Source organism: Anastrepha ludens, chromosome 2, assembly GCF_028408465.1.
Source record: "Anastrepha ludens isolate Willacy chromosome 2, idAnaLude1.1, whole genome shotgun sequence".
Lineage (NCBI taxonomy): Eukaryota > Metazoa > Arthropoda > Insecta > Diptera > Tephritidae > Anastrepha > Anastrepha ludens.
This window is the reverse complement of record NC_071498.1, coordinates 173760207-173779542: the sequence shown is the minus strand read 5'-3', so window position 1 is coordinate 173779542 and position 19336 is coordinate 173760207. Positions and strand designations below refer to the sequence as shown.

Sequence of the window (19336 nt, the reverse complement as noted above, 5' to 3'; positions counted from 1 at the left end):
ATCCCATTGGGGTGCATACTTTTATAGGCCCATCTCAAATCATCGCAATGTTCTTAGGATTTTCACACATCTAATGACTTTATTTCGACTCCAAATACTCAAAAATTATTTTTGTTGTTAGAGACGTATTTTTTTTTTTTTTTTTTTTTTGTTTTGCTGTTGACATGGTATTGACGTGCCACACAGCCAAGAAACAATCAGTTTGTTTGAAACAAAATTTCCAAGAATAATTCCACGATTCAGGATCTCCTGATTTAAAGGCCTTGCAGTATTTGCTTTTGCGCAGAGTCGGAGGCAGCGTGCAAGTGGACAAACCGCAGACAACTGAAGTTTTGAAAGATAACATGACGACGAGAAATTGCGGAGATACCACGCCGTTGAGACTAAGGCTCACCGAAAATGCCATTAAAAGAATCGTCAAAACTTTAAACCCTCTAATACATTCATTTAAAATAAAAACTCAAGTTTGGAAGACCCGTTTTTTGTGTCATATAATTGGCTAGCAAGCGTGATTTTTTTTTAAATCATTATATACACACATACATACATACACATACATACGTATGCAGCCAGTTTAGGCGTAATCGCCAATACTCGCACAAAAACATTGACATTCAACCGCCTTAAATAGTGCATGCGGCGCTCTATTCTAATCAGTTGAAACTTGAAAACGGTCTATGAACGGTCACGAACTGAAAATGCAGCTACTCCATACAATTTGCATCGCTGCTTTCGCTCTGGTTGCGTTAGGGCGCGCAGATAGAATTCAAATAACCACAAGATTGGGCGATGTACTGGGCACAACATTGCACACCCGTTTGGGTGAGGACTTCTATGCATTCCGTGGCATCCGTTATGCACTGCCGCCATTTAGAAATTTACGTTTTCAAAATCCTAAACCATATCCAGCATGGAAACCAAACACTTACGATGCCACAGAGGATGGTCCAATGTGTCCGCAAGTGACTGAAAATGTCACCGATCTATCGGAGGATTGTTTGCGTTTGAATGTTTATACGAAGGATACAAAAAAGAGGAAGCCGGTTGTGGTGTATATACATCCGGGTGGTTTTTACGGCGTATCGGGTCAAAGCAAAAACTTCGCTGGTCCCGAACATTTGATGGATCGCGACATTGTATTGGTGACGATAAACTATCGCTTAGGCACATTGGGTTTCTTGGCAACGGGTAGTGCTGAAGCGCCCGGCAATGCTGGCTTAAAGGATCAGGTGGAGGCATTGCGTTGGGTACGCAACAATATTAGGTGCTTCGGTGGCAATCCGCGTGCGGTGACATTGTTGGGCTATAGTGCGGGCAGCTTTAGTATTGGATTGCATATGTTGTCGCCCATGTCAAGTGGTCTATTTCATCGCGCCATTATGATGAGTGCTTCGCCATTGGGACAATTCGATTACGAGCATCAGCAAAAGCGGTTGAGCGATAAGCAAGCAGATTTATTAGATTGCCCCAGGAAGCCGGCGGACCAGTTGGTGAATTGTTTGAAGCAGGTATGTATGGATTATTGTTGTACGAGGAGGGTTCAATAAGTACCGGTGTTAGAAATGAAGGCACCATATTTATAATTTTTTTTTTTTGTTCAACATAATCACTTTTTAGAAAGATACACTTCTTCCAAAGCTCCAGCAATTTTTTTAGCCCCTCCAAAAAGTAGAATTTGTCGAATTCTCGAAAACACGCCTCTGTCACGGCACTGACTTCCTCGTTTGAACTAAAATATTTTTCCGCGAGCCATTTCTTCATGTTAGGGAAAAAGAAAAAGTCGCAGGGAGCCAGCTCGGGTGAACAGGCGGCGTGCGGCAGCTATTTATAACGCAAATCATGCAGTTTAGTGGCGACAACTCCGGATGAATCTGCTGGTCCGTTGTCGTGGTGAAAGCGGTCCAATAACTCACTGTACTAGTGTCCAGTGATCGTTCTTCCTTTTTTTAAAAAATATAAGAGGATGACGCCGTTCGTATCGCAAAAAATCGTCACCATGACTTTTCCGGCCGATGGAACTGTCTTCGCCTTCTTTGAGGCAGATTCACCACGAGAAATTTATTTTTTTTGATTGTTGCTTAGTTTCTGTTGTCTGATGTAATGATGAATCCAGGTTTCATCAACGTTGACAACTCGACGCAAAAATTCCTACGGATCTCGCTTAAATTGATCCAAATACTACTCCGAAGTTAACAGCCGCATCCGATCATTGTCCAAAGTGAGAAATCGCCGCAATCGCGGAAATCGCGGCACCCATCGCGCCGACAATTTTTTCATCGCCAACTTATCATGCAAAATTTTAATTGCCATTCCAGTACACCTATGGCCTCTGTTACCATGTCGTGGACTTTCTGAATGATTTTCTCGGTTACCACGTCTGCCGGACATGTACTGGTCGCTCCTCAACAAAAACGGATATTTGCCCACGTTTAAACTTTTTGTACCAATATCTATCTAGATGGCGAAGCGTCCCCATAGACGGCATCCAACTTTGCTTTTATCTCCTCGCATTTTTTCCCATTTAAAAACAAAAAGCGAATTACCGAACGATTCTCCTCCTTTTCCATCTTAGCGAAAATCACGAAACACGTCTGTTTTTTGTCGGGACGGACTAGCAAGCACAACACTCAGACACAATTAAGTCGATTGTACTCCACTCGGGTTCCCTTTTTAATTTTCTTTAAATCTACTCGACCTCCGAAGAAATCTGAGTAGGTCTTGTGGTGCCAAGGAGCCCAGGTGGTCGCTTCTTAACACATCAGAGCCAAAGACCTCAAGCCTGATTCTAGCGCAGGCTGGGCAGACGCACAGAAAGTGGTCCGCACGTCTTGCTCGAACAACTGCCAAATCCAAACTAACCCATCAATCAGTCTGAAATTTGTTTTGCCGTCGTGTGAGCTTCCTGAGCTTCCCTCAGGAACGTCCTCTACCATGAAATACGGGTACTTATTGAAACGCCCACGCAATGATTTTGCGATAATTTTACAATTATTTTAACGCATTTACTTTTGTCTGTGTGTGTGTGTGTGTGTAGAAACCAATGATGGACTTCGTGGATACAACCGCTGAAATGTTTGATTTCAATTGGAATCCGGTTTTGAATTGGATGCCAGTGATCGAGGATGATTTTGGCCAAGAACGTTTCTTGGTGGAGGACCCATACGAAACCATACAAACTGGCACATTCCACAAAGTACCGCTTATAATCGGTATAACGGAGCATGAGTTCGTCGGCGGGGCTTACTGTGAGTCGATTTATGGAATCTTACAAAGAAAAAATATAATACATTTATAAATTTTATTACTTTGCTTGCGGCTCGTTTCAGATCTCTTAAAGAATGAGACCACCAGAACGTGGTTAAATGAAAATTTCGAAAAATATGCGCCAATTGCATTAATGTATGAACGTGATACGCCGCGTTCTGTGGAAATAAGCAAAACATTGCGCAGATATCTGCCAAACGGGCCCTTGGCGCTTCCCCATAGTTTGCAAACATTCGGCAAACTATACTCTGACGCCATTATCGGTTTCGAATACCACCGTTTCTTGGATTTGATTTCGCGCTTTACTCCCGTCTATACGTATCTCTTCACATACAAGGGTCGTTACAGTCATTTCGACATTGACGGTGAGGTTTACGGTAAGTTTGTTGATACTTGATAAATTGTGACAGAAAAAAAAATTAATTCTAAATTTGTATCTCAGGTGCTGTACATCATGATGAATTACTCTATCTGTTCCATGTACCTGTTATGACACCGCTTTTCAGTGCAACAGATCCGGAAGATGAGGTCATTGAAAACTTAACTCGCATGTGGACGGAATTCGCCAGAAAAGGGTAAAATACTTTGCAAGTTTCAAGTTAAAGTTATGAGCGCTAATTTCGCTAAGTAGTAGCCTGGGGGCAAGGAGTTAGAGTTACTGTAAAGTCAGCTAGAGTCTTCCTTCTTTCCACCTCATTCTCCATACATCTTAGAAGTGAAGAAACAATACTCTACTGAGGCAACATAAAAGTGATAGGCCAGAGAACTACTGACTTGAATTGAAATAAATTTTACGCTCTTAGGAAATCGAGGAAGGTGTCCTAAGTACTCATGGAAAAACAACTACTGTAGCGCAAGACAGGGGCGATCGAAAGACACTACACTTCGAACCATGTCTATGCCACAGTCTACGGATCAAAGCAGTTGAGCGTGGCACGAATAGTGCATAGGTAAAATAGTTGAAGTGCCAGTCTGGCACTCCTCAAATAGCACTGAAGCGCCAGTTCACAGTCTCCGATTTTTCGTAGCTGGGAGCCGGCAAGGCCTAGTTTCCAGTCTCCCTTAAATCTTCCTTTCTCCCTCGCAACGATTGAATGTGATGGAATTGGATGGATGAAGCCGGAAGGACCTAGTTTCCAATTTCCTTTGAAACTTCCTTTATCGCCCATGACGATGAAGCCGTACTGAGAGCCGGAATGGCCGAGATTCCGTTGCCTTCGTGGGCGAACTCACGTGCGAGATGAGTTAATTAGGATAGTGCAGACTTGAAGATGTCTTTTGTTCTGAATCGTGTGTGACCCTCATTTAGAAGAAGATTTCGGGCTAGTGTGGATAATGAAGTTAGGATGATTTTCTAGCTTTTGTAGGTATTTTTTGCTCAACCGTTCAACCAATCATCAGCTACATGAGGTATGCAAATGTCTGGGTGAATGTTAGCTATCTTTATATATCATGTTACATAGGTAAATGTCCGGAGACTGGGAACGCCCATGATTCCCTTTTTAATGAGATAATCCTATCGTGTCCAATCCGCTTTTCGAGGATTGCGGCCTGCTACCGTCGAGTTTGTCTCGGCTCCAAGCCTAAACTCTAAATAATGATAGTATGACAAGGAATCTTTATCGAGTACTTTCCATCTGATATTTTGTAGTTAGATAATGTCAATCTTTTATTGGTTAGGTATTTCAATCTCTTCATTGCGGTGATGCTAGGTTAGGTTAGGTATTTCTCCGGCTGATCTGAATAGATCTCATATAAACCACAAGGGTCGGTGTTGTTGGAGCTGTGTTAAACTTAGTTCGTGGCACAATTCTTGCCGAGTTTTACTAAACAATTCAAACTTTTGTCAGCCATATACTTCAGAGATGAAAATTATACCGATCCCAGGCAGTTGTAACGAGTGCTCTGCTTAGAGCAGGGCAGTGGCAAAGTAAGTGTTCTAACGTAATCCTTTCTTCTTCGCATAAGTTACCCTAGGGAAACCATCAATAAGGTAAACACAAGTTGGCAAAACCTCTCAACACGCGAACTAAGCAGACAGACATGGCCGAAATGGAACAGCGGTCGATCAAAAAGCTTGTTAAGATTTAACAGAGAAACTATAAGAAATATTATAGGGGTATTAAGTGGTCATTGTCTGATAGGCAGCCGCGCTAGAAGGTTAGGACTTCCGTACTTCGATTTCTGTAGAAGCTGTCTAAACACAGAAGAAGAGGAAACAGTCAGACACCTTTTATGTGAGGGGAAAGCTTAGCGACTAGGAGGCTCCGCTCTCTGTACATGGCATTTTTAACTGATGTAGCGGACATAGCGCAAAGCTTCGTTATGCTCGTTTATTAAAGCTACGGGATGGTTTGAAAAGGAACCCAAACCTACTACAGTCGGTTTTGCGTAACCGAAACGACCCGGATTTATATCCGGCCAAGGACTGTCACTTCAGCAGCATTCCTCGTATATGCACGGGGAATGTTTATGCTGCTACAACAACAACAAAAGGAACCCATAGGGTAAGGATAAGTCCCAGTGGTATCACAATGGACCTATGAAAGGTCTAAGTGTGTCATTGCGACAGCCACCCCACCTAATTACACACGTCGTTATGGATCGAACCCATTTTAGCTGCGTGATATGGAGTGAGACAATGTCCCGCCAGTACTCCAACAAATATTTTACATTCCTTCCTTGGGAGTGCTAAAATGAAGTTGGTTGTTTTCGTGTTGCAAGTTTGCTGCGATATTTTGGCAATCCTGTGGGAGGCCGAGGCTTCCCATATAGACTGTGCTTCCACAATTTAAATCGAAATTTGAAAAAGTCGAGCCAAGAAGCACCAAGAGATTTGGTGGCTCCTAAAACAATTAGGCTAAAAAGCCCATTGTATTGAGAGCTCTGGAAAGAGGGTAGATAGTCAAGGAGGGAAGGAGAAAAGTACCAGTGAAAGAGATAGGAAAGAATAGAGACAGAGATAGAGATAGTTAGTCCTGTGACAATTTTCCAGATTCTTTGGCAAATTTGTAAATATCCTCCAGTTTTAGAGAACGAATATAACTCATCCTCATATTACATATTCTCTCTTCCATAGTTAGTTCCTCATCTAGTGCCATCTTCAAAACTGAGAGTGAGGAATAACTATATTCGAAAGTTCCAAAAATGCGCGATTACAGCATCGTCACTAATTTTTATTAGCTCTCCTAATAAGATTTCTTAGAAAAGCAATAATGTGTTTTTTTTTTGTTTATTTACAGTGATCCAAATAATGATGCTGATGCGTACTTGAAAGATTTTCGTTGGCCGCCTTATAACGGGATTACGAAGCCATATTTGAACATAGGCGAGAAATTGGCCGTTTCAAGTGGTGGCATTTTCCCTGAAAGATTCCAAAATTGGGACAAACTATTCCCAGTGCCGCAGTTCACTTGAAGCGGCTTTCAAATTATTGTACCTAAGTATAAGTACCTGTAATCATTTGAATCGAAACTTAAGAAACAGCCTCCACTGTGTGGAAATAATTTATTCAGTTTTTCAGCTTTTCTTATTTTATCCTATCCTTCATTCTATACATTTGTAATATATTTCTTATTGATATTGAATTGTTAAATATGCAGAAACAAGCAGAGATTTGAGTTGGAATAAATGCTGCTGCAATGAACTTCTTTACTGTCGTTTGCTTACTGATCGCGTCAGTGCCTGTCAACATTTTGGTAAATGCTAAGTGTAGACCCAAAGCGTCAGGGGGCAAAGATGCTGTGGACAAGCCAAACCAAACGCAGGAAAATAATCCGCGGAATGAAATAAGTCCGGTGCCTCAACACAAACCAAAGTGCAAGACTTCAAAAACTAATAAAACTAGCGCGCAGGAGGCACAAGTTCCCGTAAGTAAATCAGATCAGACCGATGGAATAGAAGAGGATGAGCAGACGAAGCAAGCAAATGATACAACACCGAGCTCCCTTAGCTTGGCAATTGAATTTAGTTATCCCAAGGGGAAGGGGTTTTTGCCCGATTCTAACTCACCCGGCCAGCCGGATCTGTCGCGCCAAGAGACCGAGTTGGGCTACAACGGTTATTTGTACGATGTTTTTAAGAAGCGTTTAAACCAAGTATTTCGTGAGCTTTACAACAACGTCAACACGCCACCCGTTACAGCAGCACCGCCACAAACCGAATATGAAAACGACAAGTCTCAGAAGCGTTCAGCCGTTAGCAATTGTCTCTATGAGGAGTTCAAGCGTCGTTTGGATAAATTTAACAACGAGTTTATGGAGCCTGCGAAAGCCATTAAACGCACGAGCGACAAGTTCAGCGGGGGCAACCGCTTGGTTGGCGGCAAGCGATCCACCGTGCAAGAGAGTTTGTACGAGGAGTATAAGAGACGGCTCGATAAGCTCGGCAATGAGCTTTGGCTGGACGGCGAGAAGGTATTCGACCGCAGTGGGCGTGGCGCAGCGCCCGGCATGTTGCCATTCATGCCCGCAAAGCAGCAATTGAAACCGAAACGTAGTGCAACTGACACGCCTGCAGAGCAAGATTTCTATGGGGAATATAAGAAGAAGTTAGACCAATTGACACGCGAGCTATACCAGCAGAGCAATGAACGCCTCTCTCGCACCTATGATCACCTCACCGAGCACGGTCTTAGCGCGCCCACATTGCAGAGATTAGTGGCAGCTGTGCAATTGGATGATGCCAAAAGCGTGAAGGACGAGTCGCGTGATAGATCTGGCACTTTCGAAGGTTCAACTATTCTGCTGAAAATCGACAAGTCTATTGACAATTTCGATAAGCTGCAAGACAAACGCAGCTTGGATGCCACTGACGTAGATGCGCGCATTTTTGGCGCTGATTCGTTAGATTTTATGACGGGCGTAGCAAGTGGAGTCGACGCGACGTCCGCTGCCTCTTATCCGGCAGTGCTCACCAGATCGCTTGATGCGAATTTGGGACTGCTTGGTAATACCGGGTCGAAGAATATGCTTGCAATGGTCGCCTCGAAAATGAATATGACCACACTGGAGTTGGCCAAAAAGTTGGCGTCTTTGTCTAATCCACTCGAGTATGTGGCCAAAAAGGATCCTCAACTGGGTGCGGAAATGCAGAAATTAATCGATATCAGCGGTAAGCTCTGTGCTGGCATATGCAAAGAGATATTCATGTGAAACAATTATTGAGTAAAAATAGTTTCTGATTTTAGTAAGCAAATTGAGCCAAAGTCCATCGGGTAAAAAATTACCAAGAAATGAAGCATCATTAGTACCGGGCTTACCTTTAGTGGCGCCAGCTGCAACAGCAGTGCCGGCACCGCTAATGCCACAGGATGCCTTGTACGGTGCCATTTCAGCACTTGCAGGGCGTCACACATCCGTTACAGCAAAAGCTGCAACTGCAACTCCAACTACCGCTGCACCAACTACCGCGACACCAACGACTGTACACACACCGACTGAAGAACCAACTCGGAACAAGGCAACCCCCAATTCGCAATTACCTGTCAGCTGCACCGCGCAGTCGAACGATGCCGAGGCGAAGCGTATTGCCGGCGTTTTGGATAAAGTGCTGAGCAAGCTGGAGCTCCTACAGGAATGTAAAGCAAATGCAGAGCCGGCAGAGCTCAACTGCGCACCGGATGGTAACAAAATAAACAGAATCATTTCCATGATTCTAAATAATTTGTAATTAAAATATTCTGTTTTTTTTTTTTGTTTTTTGCTCTTCCAGGCATACCTTGTGATGTTGTTGGCTCCTGGAATTCGTACGAGATGGGTCTGCGCTTCGACATTGCGCTCAACAAGGCAGCAGACCGTCGTCTGGGCATGGCTGAGAAGAACAACAAACTGCTGACAATTGAAGTGAGCGAACGTGAACCGCCACATGCGCATCATATCATCGATACCGGCTGGAAGTTTATGGGCAGTACTCTCAACCAGCAAGGCGGCCCATTCTATATTTACTCGCAAAATCGCGAACTCAGTATTGTGTCTACTTTTATTGGTAAGGTTCCTTGTGAGTTGTCGAAAGGTTTCTGATTTACGTGCTTTATGTCTGTGACTCCCAGGTTATTGTCGAATCTGTGGCGGTATCGACACAATTTTCGGCTCATGGACGATTATGGGCCCCTCAAGGGATTGCCAAGACGTGACAACAGCGCTTGAGAATAGGCGTGACATTTTCCGACGCTACAACATGGAAAGCAAACGGAACAGACATTTCAAGGATATTCTATTTGAGAAAAGCAAATATTCCAAATCGCAGTGCAACAAAAATGGTTGAATAATTTTCGTACACTTCGTATATTTGAACTGCACTTAGAACTGTGTACATAGATCACATAATTTCTAGTATTGTAATTTATTTATTTTCTGCTATTATTGCCTTATCAAGATGTGCCGTTAATTGAGTGTTGTTACAGATAAGTGAATTATATTTTGAAAGACTTCCCAGCTTGTCTAACATTTCTTTTAACTGCATTTCGTTGTGAAGTACGAGGATCAAGCAAAAGTTAATGGTAATACTGGTTTAGAGCACAAAATGCAAACCGAATGCCGTAGCCAAATTCTACACAGTCCGACACTCGAAGTGTAAACAATTAAAGCGGCCATAAATTTAGTTTGGAAAATTACTTTTATTCAATTCAAAGTAAAAACTGTGTGAACATAATACAAAATTAAGAAACAATTTACTCTTGCGCGATATGACCACCTATTGCGTTATCTAAAGGTTGTTTTTTTTAGAGGTTAGGTTTTCAAGTTGGCACTACTTTTTGCGTAGATGGTCTTTTTGACAGCTGTCACTTGATTTATGCTCAGTTTGGTTTGCCATTTCATAATGAATAGACTTACACCTGAACAAGCGCGTCGCACGTTCGGTGAATGGGCCCAAAGCGAGATGGCCACCGATCCCAATTTTCACAAGAAAATTTTGTTCAGCGATGAAGCTCACTTTTGGTTGAATGGGTATGTCAATAAGCAAAATTGTCGCATTTGGAGTGAACATAATCCACAAGCCATTGCTGAGACGTCGTTACATCCTCAAAAAGTCACTGTTTGGTGTGCTCTATGGGCAGATATTTCTTTGTCCATATTTCTTTAAAAATGAAGCCGGCCATAATGTTACAGTCAATGGAGAGCGTTATAGAGCCATGATTAATGTCTTTTTCGTGCCTGAATTGGACGATGTTGATGTGGACGACCTTTGGTTCCAACAAGACGGCGCTACATGCCATACAGCCAACGCAACAATCGATTTATTAAAGGAAACTTTTGGTGAGCGCATTATCTCGCGCCGTGCACCTGTGGCGTGGCCTCCAACATCGTGCGATATAACACCGCTGGACTATTTTTTGTGGGGCTATGTGAAGTCGCTTGTCTACGCAGATAAGTCCGAGACGATTGACGTCTTGGAAGAGAATATTCGGCGCGTTATTGCTGACATACGGCCCCAATTGCTGCAAAAAGTGGTCGAAAATTGGGCCTCTCGGCTGGAATTTATTCGAGCCAGCCGCGGCGGCCACTTGCCCGAAATCATTTTTAAAACATAATGGCAAACCCTTATCCTTATAATAAAGCTAAATTCTTGGCCATAACATTAAATTATATACGTTTTATTTCATCTTGAAAACCTAACCTCTAAAAAAACACCCTTTATGTGCCTTTTAAAGTGGCATTTTTTTTTTTATATATTGTTTTACTCATTCACTCTTCCTTATGAGGAGTCGAGCCCCGATATTCGCAGAATATCCACCAATTTATGGGTTGGAAGAGCTGCTTTTCTTTGTACTGTGCCTCCCCCCATAAAAAGAATGAAGAATTTTTATCCTTTGGTCTTTGGTTGGCATTTGTGAATTTTTCGCACCTCGCTTGTTTGTATAGTAACTCTATTATCCCTACTCACGGTCGCTTTTTTATACAAGGGTTTTTGTTTCCCTTTTATCTGTTTATCCCTTACATACACCTTATCCCCTACTCCATATTTCTTGGGTGGTTTCCTGTTTCTGTTCAGTCAGAGATTTCGCTGCTCTTGGTTTTTCTTAATTTGTGCTCGTATCCCTCTGTGAATCCTTTTCCTAAAATCAGTAAAGCCCTGATAATTAATTCTAGCAGACCGATTGAAGAATATGCCACTAGGTTTTAGCATAGCGACAGAATGAATTGTGGTGTTATACCGATCTACTGCAATATACAGCATTCCTTTGGGTTAATATTTTTTAATTCCCGTCGCAGACAGCGGTATATTTCGAGGATCGTTGAGTGCAGCTTTTCTACTTGCCCGTTTACTTCACTTTTCTGAATAGGCGTCTGGTAAACGGTTATACCTAGCCCCTTGATATAATTGGTCACTACCGGACTCATGAATCCTCTTTCATTGTTGGTTACCACCACCCTTTAGCTGTGAAGTAATGAAGTAATTTCGCAATTTTGGTGCGAAGAGTGATAGCCGAACGGTCCTTGATATGGAAAAATTTAGCGAATTTACTGAATTTGTCTATGCATGAAAGGAATTTCTCCCCCTGTAACCCAAATATATCTACGTGAATTATTTTGCAAGGAAATTTCGGCACTGGAGTCTCTTTTAACGGTGGGACTGGTGGATGCCTGCCGTATTTATTTACAGAATAGCCCCATACAGGTATAAACGCAAGTTATCCAGCGCCCATACAATAGCCAACATTTCTTTTTCGTTGGTGACGTAATTTTCCTCGCATTTATTAAGGGATCCGGAAATGTAGGCAATCGGCCTATCATTGCCGTGTTCCCCTTGAGAGGGGACGGCTCCTATGGCATATTCTGACGCGTCTGTCGTTAAATTGAATGGTTTCTCGAAACCGGGAAATGCAAGAACTTCAGACGAGATGACCAGTTCCTTCAGACTATTAAAAGCTCTTAAAGCCGGATTATCTAGTGGCTTAGCTAGTTTGGCATAGCCTTTAATGAATTTGCGGTGGTACGAAGTCATACCTAAGAAACTCTTTAATTCCTTCAAGGATTCTGGGGGTGGTAGGTCGATTGCTTTGACTTTGGATTGATCCGGGCGAATTCCCTCAGGAGTGATAATATAACCTAGAAACTCGACCTCGGTTTTTACGAACTTCGTTTTTTCCAAATTTACTCGTAAATTAGATTCATTTAATCGCTCAAATACTGTGGCGACATTTTTGACATGTTCCTTAAGGTCTTTCCCTAATACGACGATGTCGTCAATATAAACGTAACATGTCTTCCCAATAAATTCTTTTAGCACGTCGTCGATCATACGCTGAAAAATTGCTGGGGCATTTTTCAGCCCAAAAGGAAGTCGCAAAAACTCGTATTTCCCGTTCATGGTCGAGAAAACCGTTTTTTGAATATCAGATTCCTTCATCAGGATTTGATGAAAACCCGATGTTAAATCAATTGTGGTGAAGAACTTCGCATTATCTAAATTTGCCAATGTTGCGTTAATGTCCGGAATCGGATAAGCGTCTGAGATTGTCACTGCATTCAATCTCTTAAAGTCCACTACCATCCTATATTGCTTTTCATCATTGGGTTTGGGTTTTTTAGGGACAACCCATATTGGAGAATTATAGGGGCTTTTGGAAGGGCGGATAATGTCTTCCGCCAGTAATTCGGCTACTTGTTTTTCCACTTCACTTCTCATATTGATAGGATAGGGGTAACTCTTTGTGTAAATGGGGTCATTAGTTGAGGTGTTTATCGCGGCCTTAACCGAAGTCTTTGCACTAATATTGTCGCTTAAGGGCTCAAATACATAGTTCAGAGTATTTTTCAAGCAAGGAGTTTACTAATCCGATTGCGTTGTCCGGTATGTCCGTTGTCCACAATAGGTGGAGACTGTTTACTACCTTATTCCTAAGTGTTATTTTTATCCCCGGCTTATAGTTAAAATATGATTTTTCCTGTCTATGACTGCGCCAAGTTGTTTCAGGGTATCGTCCCCAATAATGCCGTCAAATGACTCGAGGCCTGGGAGTACATAGAAGGTCAGTATGTCCTCGTTTCCCACACACTTAAATAATTTTGCTCTTACTACTTTTTCTATTGCCAGTGGTCCTGCTACTGTTTGGTCATTAAAAGGCGATTCGATTAGTCTGGTGTTGGTTTGCAGATTTTCTCTTATATAGTTCATGTTGGAGCCTGTGTCTATTAAGAAGTTAAGTTGCTTGTTATTCGTGGCCACATATGTAAAATATGGCACGCTTGACAGAATTTCCGCCTTCTCACCTATATGAAATAAGCAGGAAGACCCTCTGTTAAAAAAATTTCCTCGGTCTCATCATGTTGCTCGAGTTTTTCCTCACATTGAGCCACTTCAGGGCTTGCTTCTAAGTTGAAAGGCTTCTGTTGTTTGGGCAGTCCCCCGGCTGACGAAGATGGTCCCCTTTTATCAGCATTCCATTTCCTCGGGCGGTTCATATAATTGGCATGTCGTGTCTGAACCGTTCCATCCACTTCCATTTTAACTACCGGATTTTCCGAGTTATTGACTCCGTCAGCTCTCCATTGCTTGTTATTATTATTCATCCGGAAGTGGCCCGAGCCAAATGGTTTGTTTGCCCGATTGTTATAAAAACGTGTCCTGGGTGGAATTGGGGTCGCTGATTTCAAGCGGACATGGTATTCCTTGGAACAACTATCTTATTAAAGGTGTTAGCGTGGGTAAAGGTATTCCTCATTGTCAAATTTTGTATATCGAGGGAGGCTGAGTATGCCTCTGGCAACGATCGCGGCTTTTGTATAATTAACATCCTCGAAAGTTCAGGATTCAGGCCACGAATTAATACATCCAACGCCCGATTCCTATACGTTCTATTAGGATATTTACTGTTTCTTCAGAGTACTCGTCCGTTTTAATTTTATTGACTATGAGTGATAACTGATGGTTAACAGTTGCATAAAACTCGTCAAGTTTCGAACCCTTTTGCATCAATTGGTTTAACTGGTGTTCGAGGGTTCGGATATCCCTCTTGTCAGCGTAATGAAGTGACAGCACTCCTTTTACCTCCAACCAATCATTATTGAAAATATTGTGTGACACCAGGGTGGCATCGGCCCTACCCTTATTCTTTTGCCTTATATTCTGCACTATTGATCTATACAATGGTTTTCCTTTAATTGTCTCATAATCTTTAAGAATTAAGAATTTCCTTTACACAGTTTGCCTATTTCTCTAAGCTCCTCGTCCATCATCGGAGCCCTAGCAATAACCGTGGGCAGGGCTCAATTGGGCAAAGTCAAATATCTTCTCTGCCAGTTTTTGCTCTAGGAGCGAGATCGACCGCCCCAATTCGCCATTTGAGCCCTCCAATGCTCCTAATCGATTATGGAAATTTTTTAGTTGGTCGAGGATAGCGTTTACCGCCCCATTTAATTCAGTAATTGACTTCTTTAGGTCCTCCATTTAAAAATTCCTTCCCTAAACCTTAAGGCACAGTACAGTAGAAAAAAGAATGAATAAATTTGAGTGTTACCTTCTTTTTTTTATTGGCACGGCACAGCACGGCACGGATTTGTTTTTGCTTAATTGACTTTGCTTCCTTACAGAATTATTTCCATTCGGATTCTTTCGATTTTTCCTCGATTCTTTCTTCCGTTTTGGGTTTCCTTTTGTTTTCTTCTCTCCTATAGATGAGTATGAACGAGTTTTTATCTTAAATGACTCTCTACTATTTTTTAATATTTTTGTTAATTAATTAATTATATTTTTAATATTTTTTTTTTTATAAGGACTCTCCATGTTTTTTTTTTGTTTTTTATTAGGTCACGGAAGGGCTATGTTATCCTTTTTAGTTACCCGCAATCAGATTGCGGACAACCTACTAAGGCACAGCTTGCTTCACCCAGTACTTGGCCCCATGCAATCTCCAATGTGGAAGGTGTATCATGACTACTATTGCGGGCACACAAGACTGTAACCGACCGACATTATAGTCGCAGGAGTCCGTCCTAGTAGGCGTAGGCATACGGCCTCCTGTGGCAATTCTAATGTCACCGAGCGCAGACGAAAAATCGCTGTGGTGCAGTAACAAGTAACATTTTGTTTTATTTAATTCACAAATTTTAGCAATTTTCCTTCATCCTCGTGAGTAAATTGCCAGGAGGGTCCCCCCGTAGGTGGTGAATCGCTGAGCAATATACTTCGAGTTTTATATTTATTTTATAATTATTTTTTTTTTTTTATTCGAAAAAAAAGAAAACCACTTTCACCGAGCATTCACCCTTCACTGCACCTCACAAAATTATCGTCGCACTCCGCTCCATTTTGCCGGATATTCCCTTACTAAACAGGGGAATCCTTTGTGAAGCTCGCATTGCGGCTGTTATTTTGCACAAGTGCGGCTTAACATTGCAGAAGGGCATTTTCAAGTGTTCGTGATTTTTCGTTTTGCGCCGTGAATCGTCGAGAGTTTTTTTTCAAACACTTAATTTGATTTAATTTGAATTTATTTCAAATTCAGTTTTAATTTCAGTTTAGTAATCTTCTACTATTGTTTAATTTTCACTCAAGTTGTTTACTTTTATTTTTAGAATAGTTTTAATTTGAATTACATTTACTTAATTTATTTAATTCTATTTAATTCTAATTTTAAATTTATATTTATATACTCCTATTTTCCAATCCAGAGCAAGTAAAAATCTGTTGTGGTTACCTTCAGCCCAACACTTCAAGCAGAGAATGTTAATGCAACTCGGTGTGCTAAATGACCTTATTACAAATCTTTCAAATCTCAATTGTACTAAAAAAAGCTCACAGTAACATTTGCACCTTCTCATTGCATTAACATTCTCTGCTATTGCTAAGCCTAATTCTGAATCTAACATACTGCTGACATAGCGGTTCACACGGTGCAGCGGCGGTTATACAATACTAACGCTGCTGCGTATATGTCATCGGATACGCATTGCTGCGTATTGCAGTCAGGTAGCTGCCTTAACTTACATATGTACATATGTATATACATACATATATACAATGCATACAAAGATTTAATATGCAGTTCGCAGCAAGTGTTATAAATTAAAATTGAACAACCTACTACCGAGGGAAATCAATGGTCACAACAAAAACAACAACAAAGTCAAAAGCTTGTGCGAATGCAAACTGGTTTGCAAGTTTGACTCATTCACAAAACGCTGCTCAGACAAACAAAATTTGTAAGCCAGCAGAGTTTTGAAAAAGGGAACTCACCAATTTATATGCAAAAACGAACGGGAGCCAGATCGGGTGAGCGGGGGCGTGCGTCAGCAATTCATAACGCAATTAATGTAGTTTGGCGGCGACAACTCCGGATGAATGTGCTGATGCGTTGTCGTAGTGAAACAGCACCTTCTTTTTCGCCAAATACGGCCACTTTAGTAGTGTCCAGTGATCGTTATTTCTGTTTCTTTACTTTCCTTTCAGCATCCCAAAAATCGTCGCCTTGACCTTTCTGTCCGATGGGACTGTCTTCGCCTTCTTTGGAGTAGATTCACCCTGAGAAATCCACTGTTTTGATTGTTGCTTAGTTTCTGTTGTCTGATGTAATGATGAATCCAGGTTTCATTAACGGTAACAACTCGACGTAAAAATTCCTTCGGATCACGCTTAAATTGCTCCAAACTCTGCATCGAAGCTAACAGCCGCATCCGATCATTGTCCACTGTGAACAGTCGATGCAATCGCGGAAATCGCGACACCCATCGGGCCGACAATTTTTTCATCGCCAACTTATCATGCAAAATATTAATAGCCGTTCGGTCGCCACACCTATGGCCTCTGTTACTTCGCGTACTCTTCCGTTCGTCGATCAGCGAGAATCATGTCGTGGACTTTCTGAATGATTTCCTCGGTAACCACGTCTGCCGGGCATGTACTGGTCGCTCCTCAACAAAAACGGATATTTGCCCACGTTTAAACTCTTTGAATCAATATTTAACTGTGGTCATAGATCGCGAAGCGTCCCCGTAGACGCCATCCAACTTTGCTTTATCTCCTCGCATTTTTTCCTATCGAAAAACAAAAAGCGAATTACCGAACGATTATACTCCTTTCCCATCTTAGCGAAAATCACAAAAAACGGCTTACTCGAAAAGCTGATAAATCTGAACTAATCTATCAATCAGTCTGAAATTTGTTTCGCCGTCGTTTGATATTTGGCAGCACGCGATGCAAACACCAACTTCCCTCAGGAATGCCCTCTGTTATCAAGTGCGGGTACTTATTGGGCCGCCCTCGTAAGTTACAGCACCAGCTAAAAATATTTCTTCTATTTGTTTGAAATCCTTTCATTTGAAACCTACACTTAAATAGTTAACTTAAATATTATTTTGGGGGAGAGGAGGTCCATCGATGGCTGTAGGGATCGATATCTCGTAAAGAATCGATCAAACGATTAAAGTTTATGCTTGTTGTCAAGGTAACAGTTCACAGCCATATTCACCTGATTTGGTTCCCTGCGACTTCTACCTATTCGAAAAATGCCATTGGGCCATGAAAAGAAAACGTTTTGCGTCCGTAGAGACCATCCAAAAGGATTGTACCGACATCCTGAAGAACATTCTGGTCAATGACCTGAAACATTCTTTCGAAAAGCTCTTAGATCGCGGACCAGAGGGGACTATTTTGAATAAATAATATAAACTCGAAGTTATCAGAACAAAGCTCCCGTCATTTCTATTTTAGCTAAGTCTTTATTTATTTAAGTTTATGTTGTACTGGGCAGCCCTGTAGCCTACTCAAACAGTCTTAGGCTAATAATAAATCCTAAAACTGCTGTAGGCTTAATTCTTACGAGGAGGTTTGGATCTATAACCCCGCTTCCCAGGTCTGCGTCGTGCCACTGCTGCCTCTTTGCAGAGCCTACAAGAATCATTTTCTGGCACACAATTTAGTTTACAATGTCCTGTTAGCAGTGCAGTGTAGAGTGTTTTGTCTTCTCTTCTGAAGTTAAGGATTACGTTCTACGTATTGGATCAATGAGTCTTTTTGATTGACCGGGCATGCGGGCTTCCCAGTACTCGATTCGATTAAGCTTCGTTGTTCCCGCTCACGTTAAAAGACACATTTGAAGCTATTACGAGGGGTGCCTTTTATATGTCGGGATTAGAGAACAAAAACAAATTTTAATCATCGAAAATCACTTTATTGTTTTTCAAAAATATTCTCCATTAAGATCTATACATTTTTGCATGCGTTTGAACTAATTGTCGAAGCACTTTTGCCACTCTGAATGAGGTACCTCCAAAACATGCATTCTGAATGCCGCAACCGCTTCTTCAGGTGTCGAAAAACGTTGACCTCTCAGTTTGTTTTTTACGTACGAGAATAAAAAGAAGTCATTCGGTGCCAAGTCAGGACTATACGGCGGATGACCCATTAATTCGATGTTTTGGGTGCTCAAACATGCAGTTGTTTGAGCCGATGTGTGAGAGCTCGCATTGTCCTGGTGAAGAGTGATCCGTCTTTGGCGATTGGTTTTCCTAATTTCTTGGAAGGCAACTGGCAAACAAATGGTTGTGTACCACTCAGAATTTACTGTTCTGCGTTGTTCTAGTGGTACGGTTGCGACATGTCCAGTTTTTCCGAAAAAACAGGCGACCATTTGCTTTGAAGTGCTTCGTGCGTGAACAACTTTTGTTGGATTTGGCTCATCTTGAAACACCCATACAGTCGACTGCTGTTTACTCTCGGACTCATACGTGTAAATCCACGATTCATCACCTGTCACGATGTCATAGACGTATTTCGAAGCCCCGCGATCGTATTTTTTGAGCATTTCCTTCGACCAATCGACACGAGCCTTTTTTTGAGCGATTGACAAATTGTGTGGGATCCAACGCGAACAAATTTTTTTGACAGTCAAATGTTTATGCAATATTGAATGTATGCTGGTCCCACTAATGCCTAAGATTGTCTCAATCTCACGATAGGTCACATGACGATCTTGCAATATCAGTTCGGAACAACAACTGATTTTGGACGACCTTCACGAAATTCGTCTTGGAGTGAACTACAACCACGATTGAATTCACCATACCATCGATAAACACTGGTCCTTGATGGAGCTTTATCGCCAAAAAATGAATTAAGTTCATCCATGCAA

At 41.8% G+C, this 19336-nt stretch overlaps 2 protein-coding genes across 2 annotated transcripts; both read left to right on the top strand.

Moving 5' to 3' along the window:
- The first annotated feature begins 647 nt into the window (after nt 1-647).
- On the top strand, nt 648-6910 carry LOC128855896 (juvenile hormone esterase-like). The gene is made up of 5 exons (XM_054091124.1): nt 648-1508; nt 3035-3245; nt 3327-3641; nt 3707-3839; nt 6507-6910. Exons 1-5 carry the CDS (start codon nt 678-680, stop codon nt 6679-6681), a joined length of 1665 nt encoding a protein of 554 aa, XP_053947099.1. The 5' UTR covers nt 648-677; the 3' UTR covers nt 6682-6910.
- Nucleotides 6906-9598, top strand: LOC128855875 (uncharacterized). Its single transcript, XM_054091093.1, has 4 exons — nt 6906-8376; nt 8453-8887; nt 8977-9249; nt 9314-9598. Exons 1-4 carry the CDS (start codon nt 6906-6908, stop codon nt 9526-9528), a joined length of 2394 nt encoding a protein of 797 aa, XP_053947068.1. The 3' UTR covers nt 9529-9598.
- The last annotated feature ends 9738 nt before the right edge of the window (nt 9599-19336 follow it).